Source organism: Carcharodon carcharias, chromosome X (assembly GCF_017639515.1).
Source record: "Carcharodon carcharias isolate sCarCar2 chromosome X, sCarCar2.pri, whole genome shotgun sequence".
NCBI classification, from domain to species: Eukaryota; Metazoa; Chordata; class Chondrichthyes; order Lamniformes; family Lamnidae; genus Carcharodon; species Carcharodon carcharias.
The window spans coordinates 6,176,991-6,199,682 of NC_054507.1; the positions used below are offsets into that span (position 1 = coordinate 6,176,991).

At 47.0% G+C, this 22,692-nt stretch overlaps 1 protein-coding gene across 3 annotated transcripts in view; it reads left to right on the top strand.

Moving 5' to 3' along the window:
- LOC121273168 (tumor necrosis factor receptor superfamily member 5-like) overlaps nt 1-22,692 on the top strand; it is a 156,631-nt gene that overhangs the window by 17,845 nt on the left and 116,094 nt on the right. For all 3 annotated transcript variants that reach the window (XM_041180148.1, XM_041180149.1, XM_041180147.1), the window contains exons 3-6: nt 8,383-8,508; nt 12,343-12,492; nt 19,452-19,545; nt 21,786-21,928. In XM_041180148.1, the coding sequence (XP_041036082.1) occupies nt 8,383-8,508; nt 12,343-12,492; nt 19,452-19,545; nt 21,786-21,928 (513 nt within the window). The remainder of the gene's footprint in view (nt 1-8,382; nt 8,509-12,342; nt 12,493-19,451; nt 19,546-21,785; nt 21,929-22,692) is intronic.

Here is a 22,692-nt window from a genome sequence, read left to right on the forward strand (position 1 = left end):
TGGATGGTGGGTGTAAGTGAGAAGTCAGTGTTCGCTGTGGATTCGCTGATGGTTTATGATCCTTGTCTTAGCCTTACAGGCCCTCCCACAGTGAGGTCATCGATTGTCGGCTGGGAGAGGTGGTGGTGGATTGCTGACTTGATTCTGTCTCTCTCACCGTTCTCTCTCAGTGACTGCTCTTGTTAATTGGAAGGTCTTGATGCTATTTTTGATGGTGAGTTGCCATTTGGGACAAATGCTTTCCCATGTGTTGATGTTCGTAGAGCAGACCTTCATGGAGACTTTGAGATTCTCTTTGAAATGTTTCCTTTGGCTGCTATGTGAACAGGCTTCCTGAAACTGGGCCTTCTGTGTAGAGCATTTGTTTGGGCAGGCTTGAGGTGGTCATTCTGACAACATGTTCCACCCATCTCAGCTGATGTGAGTTTACCAGAGTCTCTATCCTTGGTATATCTGTATCTTGAAGGATACTCATGTTTGTTCTTTTGACCTCCCCCTTGATTTGCAAGATCCTTCTAAGACAGTGTTGATGATCTTGATAAGGCTTCGATACATTGTCCAAGCGTCACCATAGTTGAGAAGCATGGAGAGAACCACTGACTGATAGACTTATAGTCCAGTGTCAGGTCTGATGTCACGATTCTCAAAAACTTAAGTATGTAATTTACACATCGGCTGAGTTAGCACATTGGATTCAGTGGTGTACCTCTTCATCAATTTCAGCTTTTTGGGATTGACAGCTTCCAATGAGTGAGGGTAATTTTCCAACGTTTCACCATGAAGCTCAATTGAAGGTATTGGATTTAATACATTTCGAATGGATTGGTAGAGGATATTGGACTTCCTAGTGTTCAGGGCAAGTCCCATACTCTCTCAGGCTTTGATAAATACGTCAACAACTTGGTCTGGTTCTTTGTCAGAGTGAGCACTAACTTGTGTTATCATACTGTAGTTCTTTCACAGAAGTGGTTGTTATCTTGGTTTTGGTCTTCAGCTGGTTGAGGTTGAAGAGTTTACCATCAGTGCAATAAATTTTGGGGGTAGTGTGTCAGTAGTAAGCTGTAGCATTGCTGCAAGAAAGATTGAGAATAGTGTTGGTGCAATGACACACCCCTGTTTAACACCTGTTTTGACAGGGAAAGGGTCTGTAATGGAGCCATTGCATATTACTGCTGTTTGCACATTGTCATGTAGCAGATGGATGATGTTTGTGAACTTAACTGGGCATCCACATCACTGTAGCACCTTCCAAAGAGCAGTTCCATTCAAGTCAAAGAGATTGAAGGAAGCCATGGACAAAGAGATGTTCTGATTTCTGCACTTCCCTAAAGTTGGTGTGCCGTGAGGTTCATGTTTGTTGTTCCTCTGTTGGGTTGGAAACCATACTGGGACTCTGGAAGAACCTCCTCTGCAATTGGTGAGAGACGGTTAAAAAGAAACATAGCTTGGACTTTGCCAATTGGGAACAGATATCTCTGTAATTGCTGTAGTTGAACTTGTCTCCTTTCATGAAGATTGTGATCATTGTGGCGTCTCTAAGGTCACTTGGCATTTCTTCATTCTGCAAGAGATTCACAAATAAAGCATGGATCTGAGCGATCGATAAGGAGGGAGAAATGAGAGAAAACTAGCTAGTAATATAAAAACGAATAGAGTTTCTAAAGATATTTCAATAAGTAAAGAGTTAACAAAGTGAGCGTTGGTCCTATAGAGAATGTGTCTGGGGAATTGATAATGGAAAGTAGGAAGATGGTGGATGAATTAAACAGGTATTTTGCATTGTTATTTACTATAGAGGATACAAGTAACATCCCAAGAATAGCTGTAAATCAGGAAATGGAAGGGAGGGAGGAACTCAGGAAAATTACAATCACCAGGAAAGTGGTACTGAGTAAATTGTTGGGGCTGCGGACTGACAAATCCCCGGGTCCAGGTGGACTTCATCCTAAGGTCTTAATAGAAGTGGCTAGTGAGATAGTTGATGCACTGGTTTTAATTTTCCAAAATTCCCAAGATTCAGGGAAGGTTCCATTAGATTGGAAAATAGCGAATGTATCCCTTTTATTTAAAAAGGGAGGGAGACAGAAAGCAGGAAACTACAGGCCAATTAGCCTAACATCTGTCATAGGGTAAATGTTAGAAGCTGTTATTAAAGATGTTATAAAAGGGCACTTAGAAAAATTCAAGGTAATCAGGCAGAGTCAACATGGTTTGTAAAAGGGAAGTCATGGGCAGAGTTTTACAACCCAATCAGGTGTAAAATAGCCCGGGAGACGTTGGGTGAGCGTCCCGACATCAGCATGCACTCATGCTCATCGCACAGGCAAAACAGGCAGGCGGCCAGCCGACATTTTCAAAAATTGCACCCACAGGCAGGATAAAAAGGGTCAGCAGCATTGCCAGTGTCAGCAGTGAGGAGTTTAGGAGATAGTTTGTTGCTGGTGACTTATTGGTACTTGGCAGCTTCACCCCTGTTCGGGGCTTCATTGTTAACATTTCCAGGCTTCATTTCAGGACTCATTGCTGTCTGCCAAGTCCCCGGAGGATTCAGACCGTGTGGACCCTTCCAGGTATCAGACAGCCTTCCCTTACCCTGGGAATGGGGATTGTGGTCTCTGCTGGAGGCACCTCCTCTGAGAAGGAAGAGAGGTGCAGAAGGGGGAGGAGACCAGGTGTCCTTATTCAGCTTCCAGGGGAGGGACCTGTGGGAGGAGAGGTGCAGACACAAGGTGGATCAGTAGGTAGTTCAAGGTGGAAGGGGCTGCAGAAGACACCACTATCCTGCTGCCAGGGTTCACAGGCAGCAATGCAGCTACCTCAATATGTCTGAGGTAATGCCGAAGGAGGCTCTGCCTCTCGAGGGAGACTGTCACCTCCATCTGTCAGATGATCGGCCCTGAAATCAGCTCCAACTGTGTGGGTGGACACCCCATGCCAGTGGCTCTGAAGGCCACAGAGACCCTCAACTTCTATGCCTCCAGCTCTTTCCAGGGCTCAGTGTGGGATCTGTGTGGAGTCTCCCAATCAGCTGTCCACAGTTGTGTCAAGCTGGTGACGGACGCTCTATTCAGGCAGGTACTGACATTTATTCTTTACCATACAGACCAGGCCAGCCAGGCTGAGTGAGCTAGAAGCTTTGCAGCGATTGCTGGGTTCCTCCGTATCCAGGGTGCTATAGACTGTACACATGTGGCCATCAAGGCACCAGCGGGTGAGCCCGGTGCCTTCATCAACAGGAAGGGATTCCACTCCATGAACGTGCAGATAGTGTGTGACCACAGGATGCAGATTCTGCAAGTCTGTGCAAGGTACCCAGGCAGCTCCCACGATGCCTACATCCTGAGACACTCCCAGGTGCCGGGGCTCTTCAGTGCTCTAGCCCGGCTGGATGGATGGCTGCTGGGTGACAAGGGCTATCCATTGAAGAGGTGGCTCATGATGCCTCTCCACCATCCAAGAACAGAGGCAGAGCAGCGTTATAACAGGAGTCATGGCTCCACAAGGGCTGTGCTAGAGAGGACTATTTGTCTTCTGAAGATGCGCTTCCGATGCCTGGGCTGTTCAGGGGGAGCACTACAATACCCTCCAGAGTGGGTATCACTGATGGTGGTTGCATGCTGTGCTCTCCACAATCTGGCACTGGCAAGGGGGGACGCACTGGAGGAAGAGGATCTTGAGGCAGCTCCACAGGCCCCAGAGGATGAACCCAGTAGTGAGTCAGAAGAGGAGCCTGGTGAGGAGAACGCTGAGGGTGTGGAGGGAGACCTTTGTAATCTTCAGGGAGGCAGGGACACCAGGGATGCCTTGATCCAACACTCCTTCAACTAGGCTGCCAAATAAGTGCTACGACCCCATGTCAGGGCTACCACCTCCATCCCAGATGTCTGAAATGGCCCTGTCATGTGAACCCAAAGAACACTCAGTGTCTGTGCAATTAAGTTTTGAGACACTCACGTCCAGCATTACACACTGGCGTACCCTGCACCAGAAATAAAAGGTGAAGCATACTCAGGCCATCACAACAAAGCAAATGTAATGTTATTGTCACATTCAAATCACATTGAAATGACCATTACTGGAGTTAATGTCCACACCAGTAGACATATAAACCAAATATAACTGAACAGAAAATCACCCGTGATCTGCCCCTCTTGTGCTCAAGGTGCCTTAAACTTAAGTTTGCGATTGCTACATCTTGGTGCACCCCCCCACTCGCTGGCAGCGGCATTGGAGACAGCTGCTGACTGTGTCCTGTTGGCCTTGATGACCTTGGTGGTCGTCCTCTGGCCAGTGGAGCCTGTGCTGGCCCCACCTGGGAGGGAGCAGCCAGTGCCATGGCTGGTATCTCCCCAGTCATCACAGCCTCATCAGATGCCATGGTCACTGGCAGAGGGGCAGAGGAGCTGCTGCCCTCGTCCGGAGTGCCCTGAGAGGGGCCCACAGAGACGCCAGGCAGCTCGTGCACCAACGTGAGGTCGCTGTGGACCTCCCTACTCACCATTGATGGACGGGCACCTAGCTGGGATACTGGGTGCCTCATCCATCTCCCACACTAACACTGACCAGCTGAGGTCAGTGCCTGTGTGAGGGCTGCAGGTCCGAGCACAACCCCAGGAACCGCTGATTCTGTTCCTGAAGCTGCTTCTCCATGAGAGTCACCACTCTCTCAATGGAGGAGCCAGTGCACTCGGCCATGAGGGTTATCGCAGTGCTCACACTCCACATGGACTCCTCCACAACAGAGACCATGACACGCAGACCCTCATGGATCTCCGACTGATCCTCCCACACATCCTGCTGAACGTCCAGCATCTACCACCTAATGGATGACTCCAGAGGCCCATCATCTGCCTTCGACCCTACATCGTCCTGGTTTTCTTTTAATTCATTCATGGGATGTGGGTGTCACTGGCTGGGCCAGCATTTATTGCCCATCCCTAGTTGCCCTTGAGAAGGTGGTGGTGAGCTGCCTTCTTGAACCGCTGCAGTCCATGTGGTGTAGGTACACCCACAGTGCTGTTAGGGAGGAGTTCCAGGATTTTGACCCGATGACAGAGTAGGAATGGTGATATATTTCCAAATCAGGATGGTGAGTGACTTGGAGGGGAACTTGCAGGTGGTGGTGTTCCCATGTGTCTGCTGCCCTAGTCTTTCTAGGTGGTAGTGGATGTGGGTTTGGAAAGTGCTGTTTAAGGAGCCTTGGTGAGTTGCTGCAGTGCATCTTGTAGAAGATACATACTGCTGCTACTATGCATTGGTGGTGGAGGGAGTGAATGTTTGTGGATGTGGTGCCAATCAAGCAGGCTGCTTTGTCCTGGATGGTGTCGAGCTTCTTGAGTGTTGTGGGAGCTGCACTCATCGAGGCAAGTGGAGAGTATTCCATCACACTCCTGACCCGTGCCTTGTAGATGGTGGACAGGCTTTGGGGAGTCGGGTGGTGAGATACTGGCTGCAGGATTCCCAGCCTCTGACCTGCTCTTGTAGCTAATCCAGTTCAGTTTCTGGTCAATGGTAACTCCCAGGATGTTGATAATGGGGGATTCAGTGATGGTAATGCCATTGAATGTCAAGGGTTGGATATTCTCTTGCTGGAGATGGTCATTGCTTGGCACTTGTGTGGTGTGATTGTTACTTGCCACTTGTCAGCCCAAGCCTGGATATTGTCCAGGTCTTGCTGCATTTGGATACGGATTGCTTCAGTATCTCAGGAGTCGTGAATGGTGCTGAACATTGTGCAATCATCAGTGAACATCCCCACTCCTGACCTTATGATGGAAGGAAGGTCATTGATGAAGCAGCTGAAGATGCCTCTGACTGCCGGAACCCGGGCACACTCTGCCTCCACCTGCACCTCAAGTGAGTGTGAAGTGCCCTCGCCAACCTGCACCAAGATACTATTTGCCAATCTAATGCCCACTGAGGTGCTGCTTTCTGCGCTGGTGCCCACTTCAGAGAGCGGGTGTGACATAGGTAAAAATGACGCCCGGTGGTCCCCCAGTGTCTGGGGTGGCCCTTCAGGGTCCGGGGAGCGAACGCCTGTTGGTGAACCCAAAAGGGAGAAGGAGGACAAGTCACTAGTTAAAGTCATCACACTGTCACTGTGCATGCCAGACACCCTGGTGAGACAATGGAGATCTGCATCATGGCGCCATTGTCTTCCAATGATCAATGGGGACTCCAGGTTTGAGGCTCCCATCAATGAAGAGACTCCACTAGAATGGTTGCACAATCTGAAACAATCACCTCTGTGCCCTGTGCTCTTACCTTCGTCTGGCACCCTCGCCTCTCCACGCCCGGTTACACGGGGAGTGTGCCGGCTCTCCAGCACCAGGGCATCCTGTTCAAACCCGGTGAGCATCAGCAGTTGGACGGGCCTCAGCCTGTTTGTGTCCTCTCCGCTTGGTTATGGCTCGTCTTCTCCTGAAAGGACAGGGGAGCGTTGATGAGTCCACTCTCTAGCTGCAGCACCATTACAGCCTGGACAACCCCAGCTGAGGAACATCTTGCAGGGCACATCCGAGTTGTGGCCCTCGAGCTGCAAGACACTCAGTCCAAGCAGCCAGGGCTCACCCCCTTGGCCAGCTCCTGGTCATAGACAGTTGGCACTCAGACTCTAACACCCCTGAAGTCCATGGGGGGACAGCCAGACCTTGACACTTCACACTAATCCACGCCAACACGGTACTCACCCTTCCTGAGTGCAGCAGGTTATTGAAGCGCTTCCGGCACTGCACCCAGGAGCGCCGCACCACATCGTGGCTGCTCACCAGCGCTGCCACCTCCTCCCATGCCTTCTCATCCGAAAAGCGGGAGCTGAGTGCCCCCTAACCTGCCCTCCAGCCTGCCCCGCGCAGCGGCATTTCAATATTGACAACGCAGAGGAGACGTTCTTCCATGGCAGCCTTCCAGGGGCTGCCTGGGCCGTTTTTCAACCAGCCCTCGTGTCGCTATTGGACCCGGCGACCAGCAGACCCCTGCCCCCTCTCGGCCCTCCCCGATCACTGGCAAGCCGTGTTTCACGCTGGGCGGGCCTTAATTGGCCCGCCCAGCGTGAAATTGTGGTCAGGGACTGATTGCGGGGTACTCCCGGGCCCACCCACCCGATGACCTCAAAATCCTGCCCCATGTTTAACCAATTTATTGGAGTTCTTTGAAGGAGTCACGTGCTGTGGATAAAGGGTGGATACACTGTAATTGGATTTCCAGAAGGCATTCGATAGCATCAAAGGTTATTGCAGAAAATAAAAGCTCATGGTGTAGGGGGTAACATATTGGCGTGGATAGAAGATTGACTAGTTAACAGGAAGCAGAGTTGGCATAAATGGGTTTTTTTCTAGTAACGAGTGGTGTGCCACAGGGATCAGTGCTGGGACCTCAACTGTTTACAATTTATATAAGTGACTTGGATGAAGGGAGGGATGGGATGGTTGTTAAATTTGCTGATGACACAAAGATAGGTAGGAGAGTAAATTGTGAAGAGGATGTAAGGAGGGTACAAAGTGACATAGATAGGTTAAGTGAGTGGGCAAAGATCTGGCAAATGGAATATAATGTGGGAAAATTTGAAATTGTCCATTTTGACGGGAGGAATAAAAAAAGAAGCTTATTATATAAATGGCGAGAGATTACAGAGCTCAAAGATTCAGAGTGATCTGGGTGTCCGAGTGCATGAATCACATGTTAGTATGCAGGTACAACAGGTAATTAGGAAAGCTCATGGAACGTTATCAGTTATTGTGAGAGGAATTCATTACAAAAATAGAGAGGTTATGCTTCAGTTGTACAGTGACTAGTGAGACCACTTCTGGAGTACTATGTACAGTACTGGTCTCCTTATTTAAGGAAGGATGTAAATGCATTAGAAGCAGTTCAGAGAAGGTTTACCAGACTAATACCAGGAATGGGTGGGTTGTCTTATGAAGAAAGGCTGAACAGGTTAGGTTTGATTGAAACATATAAGACCCTGAGGGCTCTTGACAGGGTGGATGTGGAGAGGATGTTTCCTCTTGTGGGAGAATCTAGAACCAGGGTCACTGTTTAAAAGTAAGGGGTCTCCGATTTGAGACAGAGATGAGAATTTTTTTCTCAGAGGGTTGTGAATCTTTGGAACTCTCTTCCTCAAAAGACAGAAGCAGAATCTTTGAATATTTTTAAGGCAGAGCTAGATAGATTCTTGATTAGCAAGGGGTGTGAAAGGTTATTGGGAGCAGGCAGGAAAGTGAAGCTGGGGTTACAATTAGATCAGCCATGATCTTATTGAATGGTGGAGCAGGCTTGAGGGGCTGAGTGGCCTACTCCTGCTCCCAATTCATATGTTCATATGCATCGCTCTTTTGTTGGGGTTTTAACAATTAGCTCTTTCACTCTTGTTTCCTATTCTAGGTCTACGAGTTGGGGAACATTGCACTCCAAATAGTGGCACACAGTGCCACCCATGCACTAACAAATCCTACCAAGACAGTTACAACGGAGATGAGAAGTGTAAGACATGCAAGCTTTGTGGAGAAGGTGAGTGATTAAATAGGGCAGAGATGGGGAAGTATTTCTGAAGTGTGTTCAGAAGAATTTTCTGGATCAATCTGTTTCTGGCCCAGCGAGGCAGGAGACCTTGTTGGATCTAGTTCTGGAGAATGAGGTGGGACAAGTAGATCAAGTGTCAGTACAGGAACATTTAGGGGACAATGATCATAGCATCATTAAGTTTAGTCTGGCTATGGAAAAGGACAAGCAGAAATCCAGTGTAAAAATAATTAACAGGGGAGGGCCAATTTCAGTGGGGTGAGAACGGATCTGTCCCAGGTAAATTGAAAGCAAAGACTGGCAGGCAAAGCTGTAATGGAACAAAGGGCTACCTTTAAAGAGGAGTTGGTTCAGGTACAGTCATGGTACATTCCCATGAGGTGGAAAAGTAGGACAAACAAATCCATAGCTCCCTGGATGATGAAAGAGATAGAGAATAAGATAGAGAGAGTATGAGAAGAGACTGGCAGCTAATATAAAAGGGAATCCCCAATCTTCTATAGGCATATAAATAGAAAACAGTAGAAAGAGGAGGGATGGCCAATTAGGGGATTTACAAATGGAAACAAGGAGCATAGCTGAGGCATTAAATGAATACTTTGCAGCTGACTTTTCCAAGGAAGAAGATGCTGCCCAAATTGCAGAGGAGGTAGTTGAGACACTGGTTGGACTAAAAATTGATCAAGAAGAGAGGCTGGCTGTACTTAAGTTAATAAGTCACCAGCATCGGATCAGATGCATCCGAGGATACTGAGGGAAATAAAGGTGGAAATTGCAGAGGCCCTGACCATAATCTTCCAATCCCCCTTAGATACAGAGGCAGTGCCAGAGCATTGGAGAATTGCAAATGTTGCGCCTTTGCTCAAAACAGGCTGTAAGGATAAGCCTGGCAACTACAGGCCTCTCACTTCAACCTTGGTGATGTGGAAACTTTTAGAAATGATAATCTGGGACAAAATTAACAGCCAAAATATGGGGAAATGTAGGTTAATTAAGAAAATCCAGCACAGATTTGTTAAGGACAAATTGTGTTGAGTGAACTTGATTGGGGTTTTTGATGTGTTAACAGAGAGAGCTGATGTGACTAATGTAGTTGATGTGGTGTATATGAACTTGCAAAAGGTGTTTGATAAAGTGCCACACGATAGGCTTTCTAGCAAAGTTGAAGCCCATGGAATAAAAGGGACAGTGGCAGCATGGATATGAAGTTGGCTGAGTGAGAGGAAATATAGAATCACAGTGAACAATTGTTTCTCAGATTGGAGGAAGGTATACAGTGGAATTCCCCAGAGGTTGTACCAGTGCTTTTCTTGATATATTAATAACTTAGACTTGGGAGTACAGGACACAATTTCAAAATTAGATGGCACAAAATGTGGAAATATTGTGGACTGTGACGAGGATAGTGTTAAACGTCAAGAGGGCATAGACAGGCTGGTGGAATGGGTGGACAGGCGACAGATGAGATTTAACGCAGAGAAGTGTGAAGTGATACATTTTGGTAGGCAGGAGGACCTGGGGGTATATATGCACAAATCAGTGAAGGTGGCAGGACAGGTTGAGAAATTGATTATTAAGGGATAACAAACCTGGGCTTTTTCAATAGGGGTATTGAGTATAAAAGCAAGGAGGTTATGTTAAACCTGTATAAAACATTTGTCCAATCTCAACTGGAGTATTGTGGCCAGTTCTGAGCACTGCACTTTAGGAAGGATGTGAAGGTATTAGAAAGGTTGCAGAAAAGATTTGCAAGAATGGTTCCAGGGATGAGAAACTTCAGTTACATGGATTGACTGGAGAAGCTGGGGCTGTTCTACTTAAAGAGAAGGTTGAGAGGAGATTTGATAGAGGTACTCAAAATCATGAGTAATGTAAACAGAGTAGATAGGGAGAAACTGTTCCCATCAACAGAAGGATCGAGAACCAGGGGACACTGATTTAAGGTGATTGGCAAAAGAACCAGAGACAACATGAGAAACCTTTCTCACTCAGCAAATGGTTAGGATCTGGAATGCACTGCCTGAGATTGTGGGGGAGACAGGGTCAATCGAGTGGTTAGGATCTGGAATGCACTGTCTGAGAGTGTGGTGGAGACAGGGTCAATTGAGTGGTTAGGATCTGGAATGCGCTGTCTGAGAGTGTGGTGGAGACAGGGTCAATCGAGTGGTTAGGGTCTGGAATGCACTGTCTGAGAGTGTGTTGGAGACAGGGTCAATCAAGTGGTTAGCGTCTGGAATGCACTGTCTGAGAATGTGATGGAGACAGGGTCAATCGAGTGGTTAGGGTCTGGAATGCACTGTCTGAGAATGTGATGGAGACAGGGTCAATCGAGTGGTTACGATCTGGAATGCACTGCCTGAGAGTGTGGGGGAGACAGGGTCAATCGAGTGGTTAGGATCTGGAATGTACTGCCTGAGAATGTGATGGAGACAGGGTCAATCGAGTGGTTACGATCTGGAATGTACTGTCTGAGAGTGTGGTGGAGACAGGGTCAATCGAGTGGTTAGGATCTGGAATGTACTGCCTGAAAGTGTGATGGAGACAGGGTCAATCGAGTGGTTAGGATCTGGAATGTACTGCCTGAGAGTGTGGTGGAGACAGGGTCAATTGTAGTTTTCAAAATGGAATTAGAGAAGCTCCTGAAGAGAAAAAATTGACGGGCTGCAGGGAAAGGACAGGGAAGTGGAATGAGCTGAGTTGTTCTTGCAGAGAGCCAAAATGGACACAATGGGCCAAATGGCCTCCTTCTATGCTGCAACCATTCCAGGATTCTGTGCCTGTTCTTTAACTGCACAGACCTGACTACAACACAAGAGCTGTACCTGAGAGCAAAATTGAATACTAGGTACAAAGTCAATGGAACTCAATATCCAAACATATTGAAGTTTATACATTAGAGGAGTTATGTTCTTGGTAGAGGGTGCAGTCACTGAGTTATGGTGTGTATGCTGGTGTATCAGTGGATTCTGAGTTGTATTGCATGTATCAGGGATTGTGGGATAAGGGCGAGCAATGTTGAATAATTGTTTCTTAAAATGTCAACCTTTTTTATTAATTCCTGGGATGTGGGTGTCACTGGCTGGGCTGGCATTTATTACCCATCCCTAATTGCCCTTGAGAAGGTGGGGATGAGCTGCCTTCTTGAACCGCTGCAGTCCATGTGGTGTAGGTACACCCACAGTGCTGTTAGGGAGGGAGTTCCAGGATTTTGTCCCAGTGACAGTGAAGTAACAGCGATATATTTCCAAGCCAGGACAGTGAGTGACTTGGAGGGGAACTTGGGAGCTGGTGGTTCCCATGTGTCTGCTGCCCTTGTCCTTCTAGGTGGTAGTGGTTGTGGGTTTGGAAGGTGCTGTCCAAGGAGCCTTGGTGAATTCCTGCAGCGCATCTTGTAGATGCTGCCACTCTGCATTGGTTATGGAGGGAGTGAATGTTTGTGGATGTGGTGCCAATCAAGCGGGGCTGCTTTGTCTTGGATGGTGTTGAGCTTCTTGAGTGTTGTAGGAGCTGCACTCATCCAGGCAAGTGGGGAGTATTCCATCACACTTCTGACTTGTGCCTTGTGGACAGGACTTGGTGGGTGAGGAGGTGAGTTACTTGTCACAGGATTTCCAGCCTCTGGAGTCCTGTGGATGACTGCCTGAAAAAGACAGAGACCTCAGCCCTCCCTTCCACACTCCCATGACGTTAAGACTCTGTTAAAGAGGCAGCCACTGCAGCAAATCTGCAAAACCAAATCTGAAGCTGTTATTGACAACTACAAGAAGTTAAAGCCAACCCCAAAATGTTAACAAGAATCTGTTGTTCTCTGGTCCGATACAGGGATGTTTCCAATCAAAGATTGTACAGTTACATGTGACACCGTCTGTGACTGCTTGGAAGGCTTTCACTGCGATAACATCACTGCTGATGGCTGTGGGCAATGTACAGAGCACAGCACCTGTCTCCCAGGGGAGGAGATGATAAGTAAAGGTGAGAGGTGTCAATCTGATCTCTGCACGGTCTGTGGAGTTTTATTTAATTGTCAATACATTTGAAAATATCTACAAGGTCAGACAGCTTAGCATTTCAGACTCTGTAACTGATTGCTACTGGAGTTCCAATCACTCTCCATTCAGAATTTGTTCATGAAAACCTGTCCAAGCAGACTGGCATCAAAGTAACTGCAAACGAGCAGGTATTACTGCTGCTCATTAAAATACAGCGAGAAACCATCACCAGGATCTGCTGGCCCTACATCATGGCACAGCTCCTGCACAACGAGTCTCTCAACGTGGCCACTTCCGCCCGCCCCATGCCTGTCACCCTCACTCCTGCCCGCCCAGTGCCCCTTGCCCCCGCCCGGCGCCCCTCGCCCCTGTGCCTGTCACCTTCACTGTATCCATCATGTTAAATGGATTCAAGGCAGATGGTCAAGTGCAAAACAAGACATAGTAGATTTATTCACAGGATGCAGCATTACAGATCTCTGCCTACCAAACTACCCATTCAGTATCCCAGCTGACTTTATTTATATGTGCTCTTAGTTCTTGAACAAACAATGCCCATCACCTATGTATCTTTGACAACATAATTACCCAACTATTAACACATCACTCTCACCCTCAATCCCACCTTCACTGTGTCCGTCATGCTAACTCCCACCCTCATGCCATCCTGTATATTTGGGTTACCCTCCAACCATTCCCCTGCACGTGTACATAAAGACTACAATAACCCCTTCCAGAAAGCAGTCAGTAGAATCAGTTTGACTTGATGAGTCTTATGCTGATGCCTGCAGACAGCGTTACATGTGTGAACAAGAGGAGGCCATTCAGCCCCTCGAGCCTGTTCCACCATTCAATTACATTATTGCTGATCTGTGACCTAACTCCATCTCTGTTGGCCCCATATCCCATATCAGCCTACTCTCGATCTTCAGTAATGTGTTGGAAGGGGTCATGAACAGTGCTATCAAGCGGCACTTGCTTAGCAATAACCTGCTCATTGACGCCCAGTTTGGGTTCTGCCAGGGCCACTGAGCTCCTGGCCTCAATACAACCTTGGATCAAACATGGACAAAAGAGCTGAACTCCTGGTGTGAGGTGAGAGTGACTGCCCTTGACATCAAGGCAATGCTTGACTGAGTGTAGCATCAAGGAGCCCTAGCAAAACTGGAGTCAATGGGAATCAGGGGGAAAACTCTCCGCTGGTTGGAGTCATACCTAGCACAAAGGAAGATGGTTGTGGTTGTTGGAGGTCAGTCATCTCAGCTCCAGGACATCACTGCAGGATTTCCTCAGGGTAGTGTCCTCGGCCAAACCATCTTCAGCTGCTTCATCAATGACCTTCCTTCCATCATAAGGTCAGAAGTGGGGATGTTCGCTGATGATTGCACAATGTTCAGCACCATTCGCGACTCCTCAGATACTGAAGCAGTCCATGTCCAAATGCAGCAAAACCTGGACAATATCCAGGCTTGAGCTGACAAGTGGCAAGTAACATTCACACCACACAAGTGCGAAACAATGACCATCTCCAACAACTTAGAATCTAACCATTACCTTTTGACATTCAATGGCATTACCATCACTGAATCCCCCACTGTCAACATCCTGGGGGTTACCATTGACCCAAAACTGAACTGACCAGCCATATAAATACTGTGGCAACAAGAGCAGGTCAAAGGCTAGGAATCCTGCAGTGAGTAACTCACCTCTTGACTCCCCAAAGCCTGTCCACCGTATACAAGGCACAAGTCAGGAGTGTGATGGAATACTCCTCACTTGCCTGGATGAGTGCAGCTCCCACAACACTCAAGAAGTTTGACAGTGCGGCGCTCCCTCAGTCCTGACCCTCCGACAGTGCGGCGCTCCCTCAGTCCTGACCCTCCGACAGTGCGGCGCTCCCTCAGTCCTGACCCTCCGACAGTGCGGCGCTCCCTCAGTCCTGACCCTCCGACAGTGCGGCGCTCCCTCAGTCCTGACCCTCCGACAGTGCGGCGCTCCCTCAGTCCTGACCCTCCGACAGTGCGGCGCTCCCTCAGTCCTGACCCTCCGACAGTGCGGCGCTCCCTCAGTCCTGACCCTCCGACAGTGCGGCGCTCCCTCAGTCCTGACCCTCCGACAGTGCGGCGCTCCCTCAGTCCTTCACTACAGTGTCAGCTTTGTCAGTGCAGTGGGATATGAACCATGACTCTGGCAATCTGGTGTGTGATACACCTTTAAGATGAATGTTATAATGGAAGATCACATGATCTTAGCCAATAGCAGAGTAGCGCGGGCTACCTCTTTAGTCAGTAGTTAGTAGCAGCAGTACTTTTTCCAAGCAAATGAGATTACAGGGGAAGAGAAGAGGCAGGCGATCCTCTTAAATCCATATGGGAATAAGACTTATGGTTTGATTCAAAGCTTGAAGGCACCCAGTACCCCAGCCTGGAGAAATTTGGATGAATTAGTGGACCTGGTGAAGGGCCATTACCAACCAAAGCCCTCAGTAATGATGCAAAGATTCAAGTTTAATTCTAGAATTAGAGCCCCAGGGGAGACAGTTACAAACTACGTGGCAAGTTTGAAGCAATTAACAGAGCATTGTTAGTTTGGTACATCCTTAAGTGACATGCTTAGAGATCGTTTAGTGTGTAGTGTGAGTGAGTGGAATTGGCACTGTACCTCGCACAGCAATTGTACATAGACATTCGGATTCGGCAGTGATTGTTATCAGAAACAAGTTTGGATTTTAAGAAGGCGTGAGAGATTGCGCTGCCAATGGAAATTGCAGTTTGGGATTCGAGAGCCATACAGGGAGCGCAAAAGGGCGATGTCCTCCACTTCGAGCAGGAAGCTCCAGCCAAAAAGAGCGTGAAATGCAAGACTCCACTGAGAGGTGGGAAACAGCCCCACTAGCAGGAAAATGAGGGAAAAAAACAACTCAGCAGTGAAAACAAGGAGTAATCTCAATAGAGGTGGAAACAAACAATCTTTTAATGATTGGCATTTTAAAAAATGTTTTATTGTCGTAGAAAGGGTCACATAATGAGACAGTGTAAAGAAAGAGTCAAGCAGAATTTTAAACAAAGAAGAAAATCAGTGAGATCTACAATGTAGAAGAGGCTGAAGCAACAGATTCAGGTATTTATTCATTGTAAAACTTGAAGGTTGGAAGAACAGAACCAATCTATGTAACAGTAAAAGTGAATGGTAGACCTGTTCGAATGGAATTGGACACAGGAGCTCCCAGTACAGTAACTGGGGAGCATTCTTCAAATATCTAAATAATGGGGAACATCAATTAAATTGGGAAGAAACAACTACCCAATTAAAAGCATACACGGGTGAAAACATCCATATCAAAGGCATAAGCACAGTAACTGTTCATTATGGGAGCCAATCGGAAAAGCTACCAGTGTTGGTATTGAGAGGCAGAGGACCAAGCCTCCTAGGGCGAAACTGGCTGAGGGAAATCAACCTTGAGGGACCACCGAGGTTGCAAAAGGAAGCAGGAAGCATTCCTGTTTTGGAAAAGGAGTGTGTAAAGATGCCACAACCTGATGAACAGGCTGTCTCCAGCCAAAACAGGGAAGAACAGCAGAAGGGTCTCGAAGAGACCGTGCTTAAGGTCAGAGTTTGAGACGAGGTGAGCAACCTCCGAAAGGAACAAGAAAACCTGTTGAAAGACCTTCACACACGACAAGATGTCCTCAGGTCAAAGTTTGTACCTCTGGAAAAGTACAAAGAGAAACAGAAAGAACTCAGCACCTCCTTGACCAAACTGAAGGATGAGTTGGCAGAGAAGACGCAGCGATGCTCAATTTTCCAGGAGGCAGCAAACAAATACAAAAAAGAGATGGAAGAGCTGAAGAGTCAGCTCGGTGAAGCCAAAGAGGCTTTGGGGGTAAAAGTTGCAGAATTTTCTAAGAAGCAGACAGATGATGAAATCCTGGGAGACTCAGCCACTGAGTTCACTCAAGTCGAGCTTACACCTGAGATTAGTCCGGCCAATATTGAAACCAAGAAGAAAGCTGAGATTAAAGTCAGCAATAGAAAGAAGACACAGAAACACAAAAAGGGCTCTGATCCTGGCAGCATACGAGTATACTTCCGTACGTAGGCCTGGTAGTCAAATTGCAAACACCGATGCACTTAGTCATTTGCCAGAAAAGGATGTGGAAGTCCCAGTCCCACAAGAACATGTTTTATGTTAAATTTCTTAGATTTCTTGCCAGTATGTACTTGACAGATCAGAGAGTGGACAAATGGGGACCCAGTCCCATCACAAGTATGAGAAGTGCTACAAGGTTGGTCACAGGAGCCTGTATCCGATGAAATGAAACCATACTTTAAGAGAAGGCATGAAATAACCAGCCAGGGTGGTATCTTATTGTGGGGAGTACGAGTGATAGTTCCTCCAAAGGGTAGAAAGCCATTGTTAATTGAACTACACAGCGCACATCCAGGAAAATCCGGAATGAAGACCATAGCACACAGCTATCTATGGTGGCCTGGGATGGATGGTGAAATGGAGAGTTTAGTGAAGAATTGTGTGTAATGTCAGCAACTACAAAAGTTGCCTTCAACAGCTCCGTTACACCCTTGGGAATGGCCGGGAAGGCCATGGGTACAATTACACGCTGATTATGTGGAACCTTTCATGGGAACAATGTTTCTGCTAATTGTTGATACCCACTCAAAATGGATGGACAGATATAAGGTGAAGTCATCAACGTCTTCTGCTACAATTGAGTAGCTATGTCAAAGTTTTGCCACTCATGGACTACCAGAAGTAGTCGTATCTGTTAACGGCACAGCATTTACATTTGCTGAGTTCCAGCGGTTTATCAGCCTCAATGGTATCCTTCATGTGAAAACTTCACCGTACCCACCCTTCCTCAAACGACTGGCTGAAAGGGTGGTTCAAATATTCAGGTCAGGCATGAAGAAGTTAACTGGAGATTCTTTAACAGCCAAGCTAGTACGCTTTCTCTTCCATTATAGGACCACCCCTCACACAACAGCAGGTGTCACACCCACAGAGTTATTAATGAAACGCTGTCTCAGGACGGGGCTGAGCTTAGTAATGCCAAATTTAGGGGAGAAGGTGGAAAGGAGTCAGGAAAGTCAGAAAACTGGACACGACTGGCATAGTCGCGAGAGGAAATTTACCGTGGGAGAAACGGTATAGGTGAGGAACTTTGGAGAAGAATCAAAGTGGTTACCAGGTGAAATAAGTGGAGTGACTGAACCTCAACCTTACCAGGTGGAGTTGGAAGGCCGAGTCACATGGAGACATGTAGATCATCTAAGGAAAGGAGAAACTCTGCACCAGGAAATGATTCTACCAGTGTTCACGACCGGGTCAGTGTTTCCTGTTGAGAGAACTCAACCCAGTTCAGACACATCTGATGTTCCTGTAAGAGTGAAGGATACAGATCTGCAGACAGCCACTGAAGACCTGGTGTTCAGGCAACACTGGAAAAGGAACTTCCTGACAAGGCATCTGAAGCTGTAAAGCTGAGACACTCTACATGCATAAGGAAACCCCCAGAAAGACTGAGTTTATAAATTACTTACCAGAATAGCAAAATATTTACACTGATAAGATTGTAATTGTAAATGTAAATATAAAATGTATTTCTGAGTAAAGGGGGATGGATACGGTAATCTGATGTGTAATATACCTTTAAGGAGAATGTTATAATGGAAGATCACATGATCTTAGTATCCAATAGCAGAGTAGTGTGGGCTCCCTCTGTAGTTAGTAGTTGGGAGTAGTGTAGAGATAGAGTTTGAAGTGTAAGCACACGTTTAGTTGCTGCTGAGTACCTTTTGTAAATAAACACAAGAGTTTTCACCTATGAAGTGTCTGCTATCACTCATACCAAATCAGCCGCCCCTTTATAACAAGCGGGCAGACAGGATCTAACAATGACCCTCGGACTCAGAGGCCAGCATGACCCATAGCTGATACTTGCTGTGTTGCATTGACCAAATGCGCCAGGGCACAGTAGCAGCGCTGCAATGGACTGTGACAGCTGGGAGTAAGAGAAGCAGTGAAATTAACCAGAATTCCCACTCCTGACCATAAGGAGGAGAATATTATCTAAATGGAGAGAGACTGCAGAATGCTGCACTACAGAGGGATCTGGGTGTACTTCTACATGAATCACCAAAAGTTAGCACACAGGTACAGCAAGTGATTAGGAAGGGAAATGGAATGTTGGGGTTTATTATAAGGGGGATGGAGTATAAAAGTAGAGGTTTTTTTACAGCTGTACAGAGCATTGGTGAGACTGTGTACAGTTTTGGTACTTTTAATAAGGGATATTGTGCATTGGAAGCAGTTCAAGGAAGGTTCTCTCGGCTGATTTCTGGGATGAATGGGTTTGTCTTATGAGGAAAGGTTGGACAGGTTGGGCCTAGACCCATCGGAGTTTGGATGAATGAGCGGTGATGTAATTGAAACATGTAAGATTCTGAGGGGGGGCTTGACAGGGTGGATGATGAAAAGCTGTTTCCCCTTGTGGGGGAATCTAGAGGGCACAGTTTAAAAATAAGGAGTCTCCCATTTAAGACGGAGATGAGGAAGAATTTTCTCTCTCATAGCGTTATCAATCTGTGGAATTCTCTTCCCCAGAGAGCAGTGGAGGCTGGGTCATCGAATATATTCAAGGCTGAGTTAGAGAGATTTTTGACAGACAGGGGAGTCGAGGGGGCAGGCAGGAGGGTAGAGTTAAGGCCACAATCAGATCAGCCATGGCAAAGCAGGCCTGATGGGCTGAATGGCCTACTGCTCCGAATTCTTATGATCTTCTTATGATCTCATGAAAGTGAATGTGAGAGTGACGCCGGGCTTGTACACAACCGGGATCTTTACTGCTCAGTGTTTCCCACTGGGATGCCAGCCCTAGGTATTATTATTGGGAATGTTGAATGCTTAAACTTTATATTTCTCAGGAGCTTACAGGAAAGACACAGTGTGCCACCTTCTACCAAGTGGGAGTTCTATATCTGGAGAAGCAGCTACAAAACCATCTGCAAAAGGGTCAGAGTGAGTAGACTATTACAGAGCACTTTCAATCCAGCATATTGGCAGACACCACACACCTATATTCTGGCAGCATCACTGCTCTCTTGCCACCAGGTTTCTCCCTTCCTCTCTTGAAGGTGCTCAATTCTGTTGACGTGTAGTTCTATGGGTTTTGGCAGCCTTTGTTATCCCATTTCAGTGCGTGATCCTGAATCAGAGTAGTTGGCAATTCTTCTCCTGTCGTGGTTATCACATTCGATTCTGAACCTATCCTTCTTCAATGTTCACACCCAGTTTCCAGTGATCAGAAGCCAGAACCCCAAACCATCTCCTCTCTTTGGAGCTATGCTACCACCCAAGCAAAAGAAAGAAGGTCTTGCATTTCTATAGCAACTTGAGCAACATCCCAAAGCACTTTGCAGTCAGCAGATTGTTTTTTTGAAGTATAGTCACTGTTGTAATGTAGGAAATGCAGCAGCCAATTTGCACATAGCAAACTGTAGTACCTGTCCTGGGAGTGTTTGATGGGGACAGTGTAGAGGGAGCTATACCCTGTATCTAACCCCGTGCTGTACCTGTCCTGGAAGTGTTTGATGGGGACAGTGTAGAGGGAGTTTTACTCTGTATCTAACCCCATGCTGTACCTGTCCTGGAAGTGTTTGATGGGGATAGTGTAGAGGGAGCTATACTCTGTATTTAACCCCGTGCTGTACCTGTCCTGGGAGTGTAGAGGGGGCTATACTCTGTATTTAACCCCGTGCTGTACCTGTCCTGGGAGTGTTTGATGGGGACAGTGTAGAGGGAGTTTTATGCTGTATCTACCCCCGTGCTGTACCTGTCCTGGGAGTGTTTGATGGGGACAGTGTAGAGGGAGTTTTACTCTGTATCTAAACCTGTCAATATTCCCAAAATTCACGAAAAGAACGATGTGGCTGTACAGACACTGGCTAATGTTTGTGACCAATGTGATGATGTGCAGAATTTCTGTGTCCACTGTTTAGATGAGGCATATCTGTCTAACGTTTCGAAGGCAGCGATTATTCCATAGCCCTGCAGCCTTACAGATTGCATTGAGTTTCTCTTGTGTTGGATGACAATCCCATATAATGAGTTACTGCCTCAGTGGCTTACATACAAAGATATGAATTAGGAGCAGCAGTAGGCCATTCAGCCCCTCGAGCTTGCTGCGCTATTCGATAAGGTCATGGCTGATCCAATTGTGGCCTCAACTCCACATTCCACCTACCCCCAATAACCTTTGACTCCATGTTAGTCAAGAATCTATCTACCTCTGCCTTTAAAATATTCAAAGACCCTTCCTGCACTGCTCTCTGGGGAAGAGTTCCAAAGACTCAGAGCCCTCTGAGAGAAAAAAATCTTCTCATCTCCATCTTAAATGTGAGACCCCTTAGTTTAAACTCTGTCCCCTAGTTCTGGTCTCTCCCACAAGAGGAAACATCCTTTCAGCATCCATCCTGTCAAAACCCCTCAGGATCTTATATGTTTCAATAAGATCACCTCTCGTTCTTCTAAACTCCAATGGATACAGGCTCAGCCTATCTAAACTGTCCTGATAGGATAATCCCCACCTCGCCCCCTCTCCATCCCAGGAATCAGTCAAATGAATCTTCTCTGAACTGCTTCTAATGCAATTATATCCTTTCTTAAATAAGGAGACCAAAACTGTACACAGTACTCCAGATGTGGTCTTACCAACGCTCTGTACAACAGTAGTAAAACTTCCCTATGTCTATATTCCATTCCCTTACAATAAACCTTTCCCTTCCTAATCACTTGCTGTGCCTGCAGACTAACTTTTTGTGATTCATGTACCAGGACACCCAGATCCCTCTGTAACTCAGAGTTCTGCAATCTCTCTCCATTTAAATAATATGCTGCTTTTCTATACTTCTTGCCAAAGTGGACAAGTTCACACTTTTCCACATTATACTCCATCTGCCAAATATTTGCCCCTCATTCAACCTGTCTATATCCCTTTGCAGATTCCTTATGTCCTCTTCACAATTTACTTTCCTACCTATCTGCATGTCATCAGCAAATTTGGTCCCTTCATCCAAGTCATTGATATAAGTCATTGGCTTCATTAAAATAATAAATAATTGACACCAATGTGTTAAGCTGTGCAAGACTGAGATTGCACTGTTCAACCCATTATTCTCAGACACTCATACCCATTCTGCTTTTATGAATTTGTTAAAATAGTGCAATTATATTTCTCAATTTGCATTTTGTTTCCACAGAGATAGTGAGACTGGACTGACTGGGTGCACAACTGGAGACACATATAACATCCCAGCTATAATCCTAAGCCTCCTGCTTGCTATTCAAACTGTGATGATTTTAATCTGTGGGTGGACATTTATAGCCCATTATTTCCACAAAGGTATCTCTGAAATTTCAACAGTTTGTGAGCTACATTCTGAACGCCGAGGCTGCCCACATATTGGAAACCTGGTAGAGCTAGCTCTTAACCAGCAAGAAGGAAAAGAGCAATTTCAATGTGGGGACTCCGGGGTGGTCTTTGGGGGGTGGTCAAAGCCATTGTCAAAGAGCCAGGGGGCGAGGTAATGGAGAAAAGGTTTTGCTTTGAGAGAATTGCAGAAAGCAGGGGAAGTTGCGGCTGGCATTACAATACCGAAGCAGTAAAGTGTCCATTCCCTGGTGTCGGAGCAAGTGTGGATATGGCCTGGGTCAAATGGTGGGAGAAGATGGCTCTTGTGGGTGAGAGGGGCTATGGAGGGCTTTAAAACAGGGACAAGAGCCCAGAATTTGAGTAACTCTAGCACGGGGAGCCTGTGGAGCTGGGTGCAGAGGTGGGTGGGGGTGTGTTTTGGGCCTGGGACTGGGTGTAAGAGAGGTTCAGGGTGAGTTTGGACAGTAGTGTGAGAGCGGGGATGGGGAGCCAAGGAGGGTGGGAGAGCAGCGTGGGGCAGAGAGGGGGAGCTGTAAGAGGGAAGGGCCATGGGAGGAAGGGGAGCAGAGGGAGGAGGATGAGTGAGGGGAGAGGGAGTGGTGGCATTCGGGGGAGCAGTGAATGGAAGAGGGTGCAGTGAGAATTGGAGCATTGGAAGGAGGAAAGTGGGGGCTCGAGGAGACTGCTGGATGGGACAGGGAAGGGAAGTGGGAAGCACTGAGAAGGATGAGAGA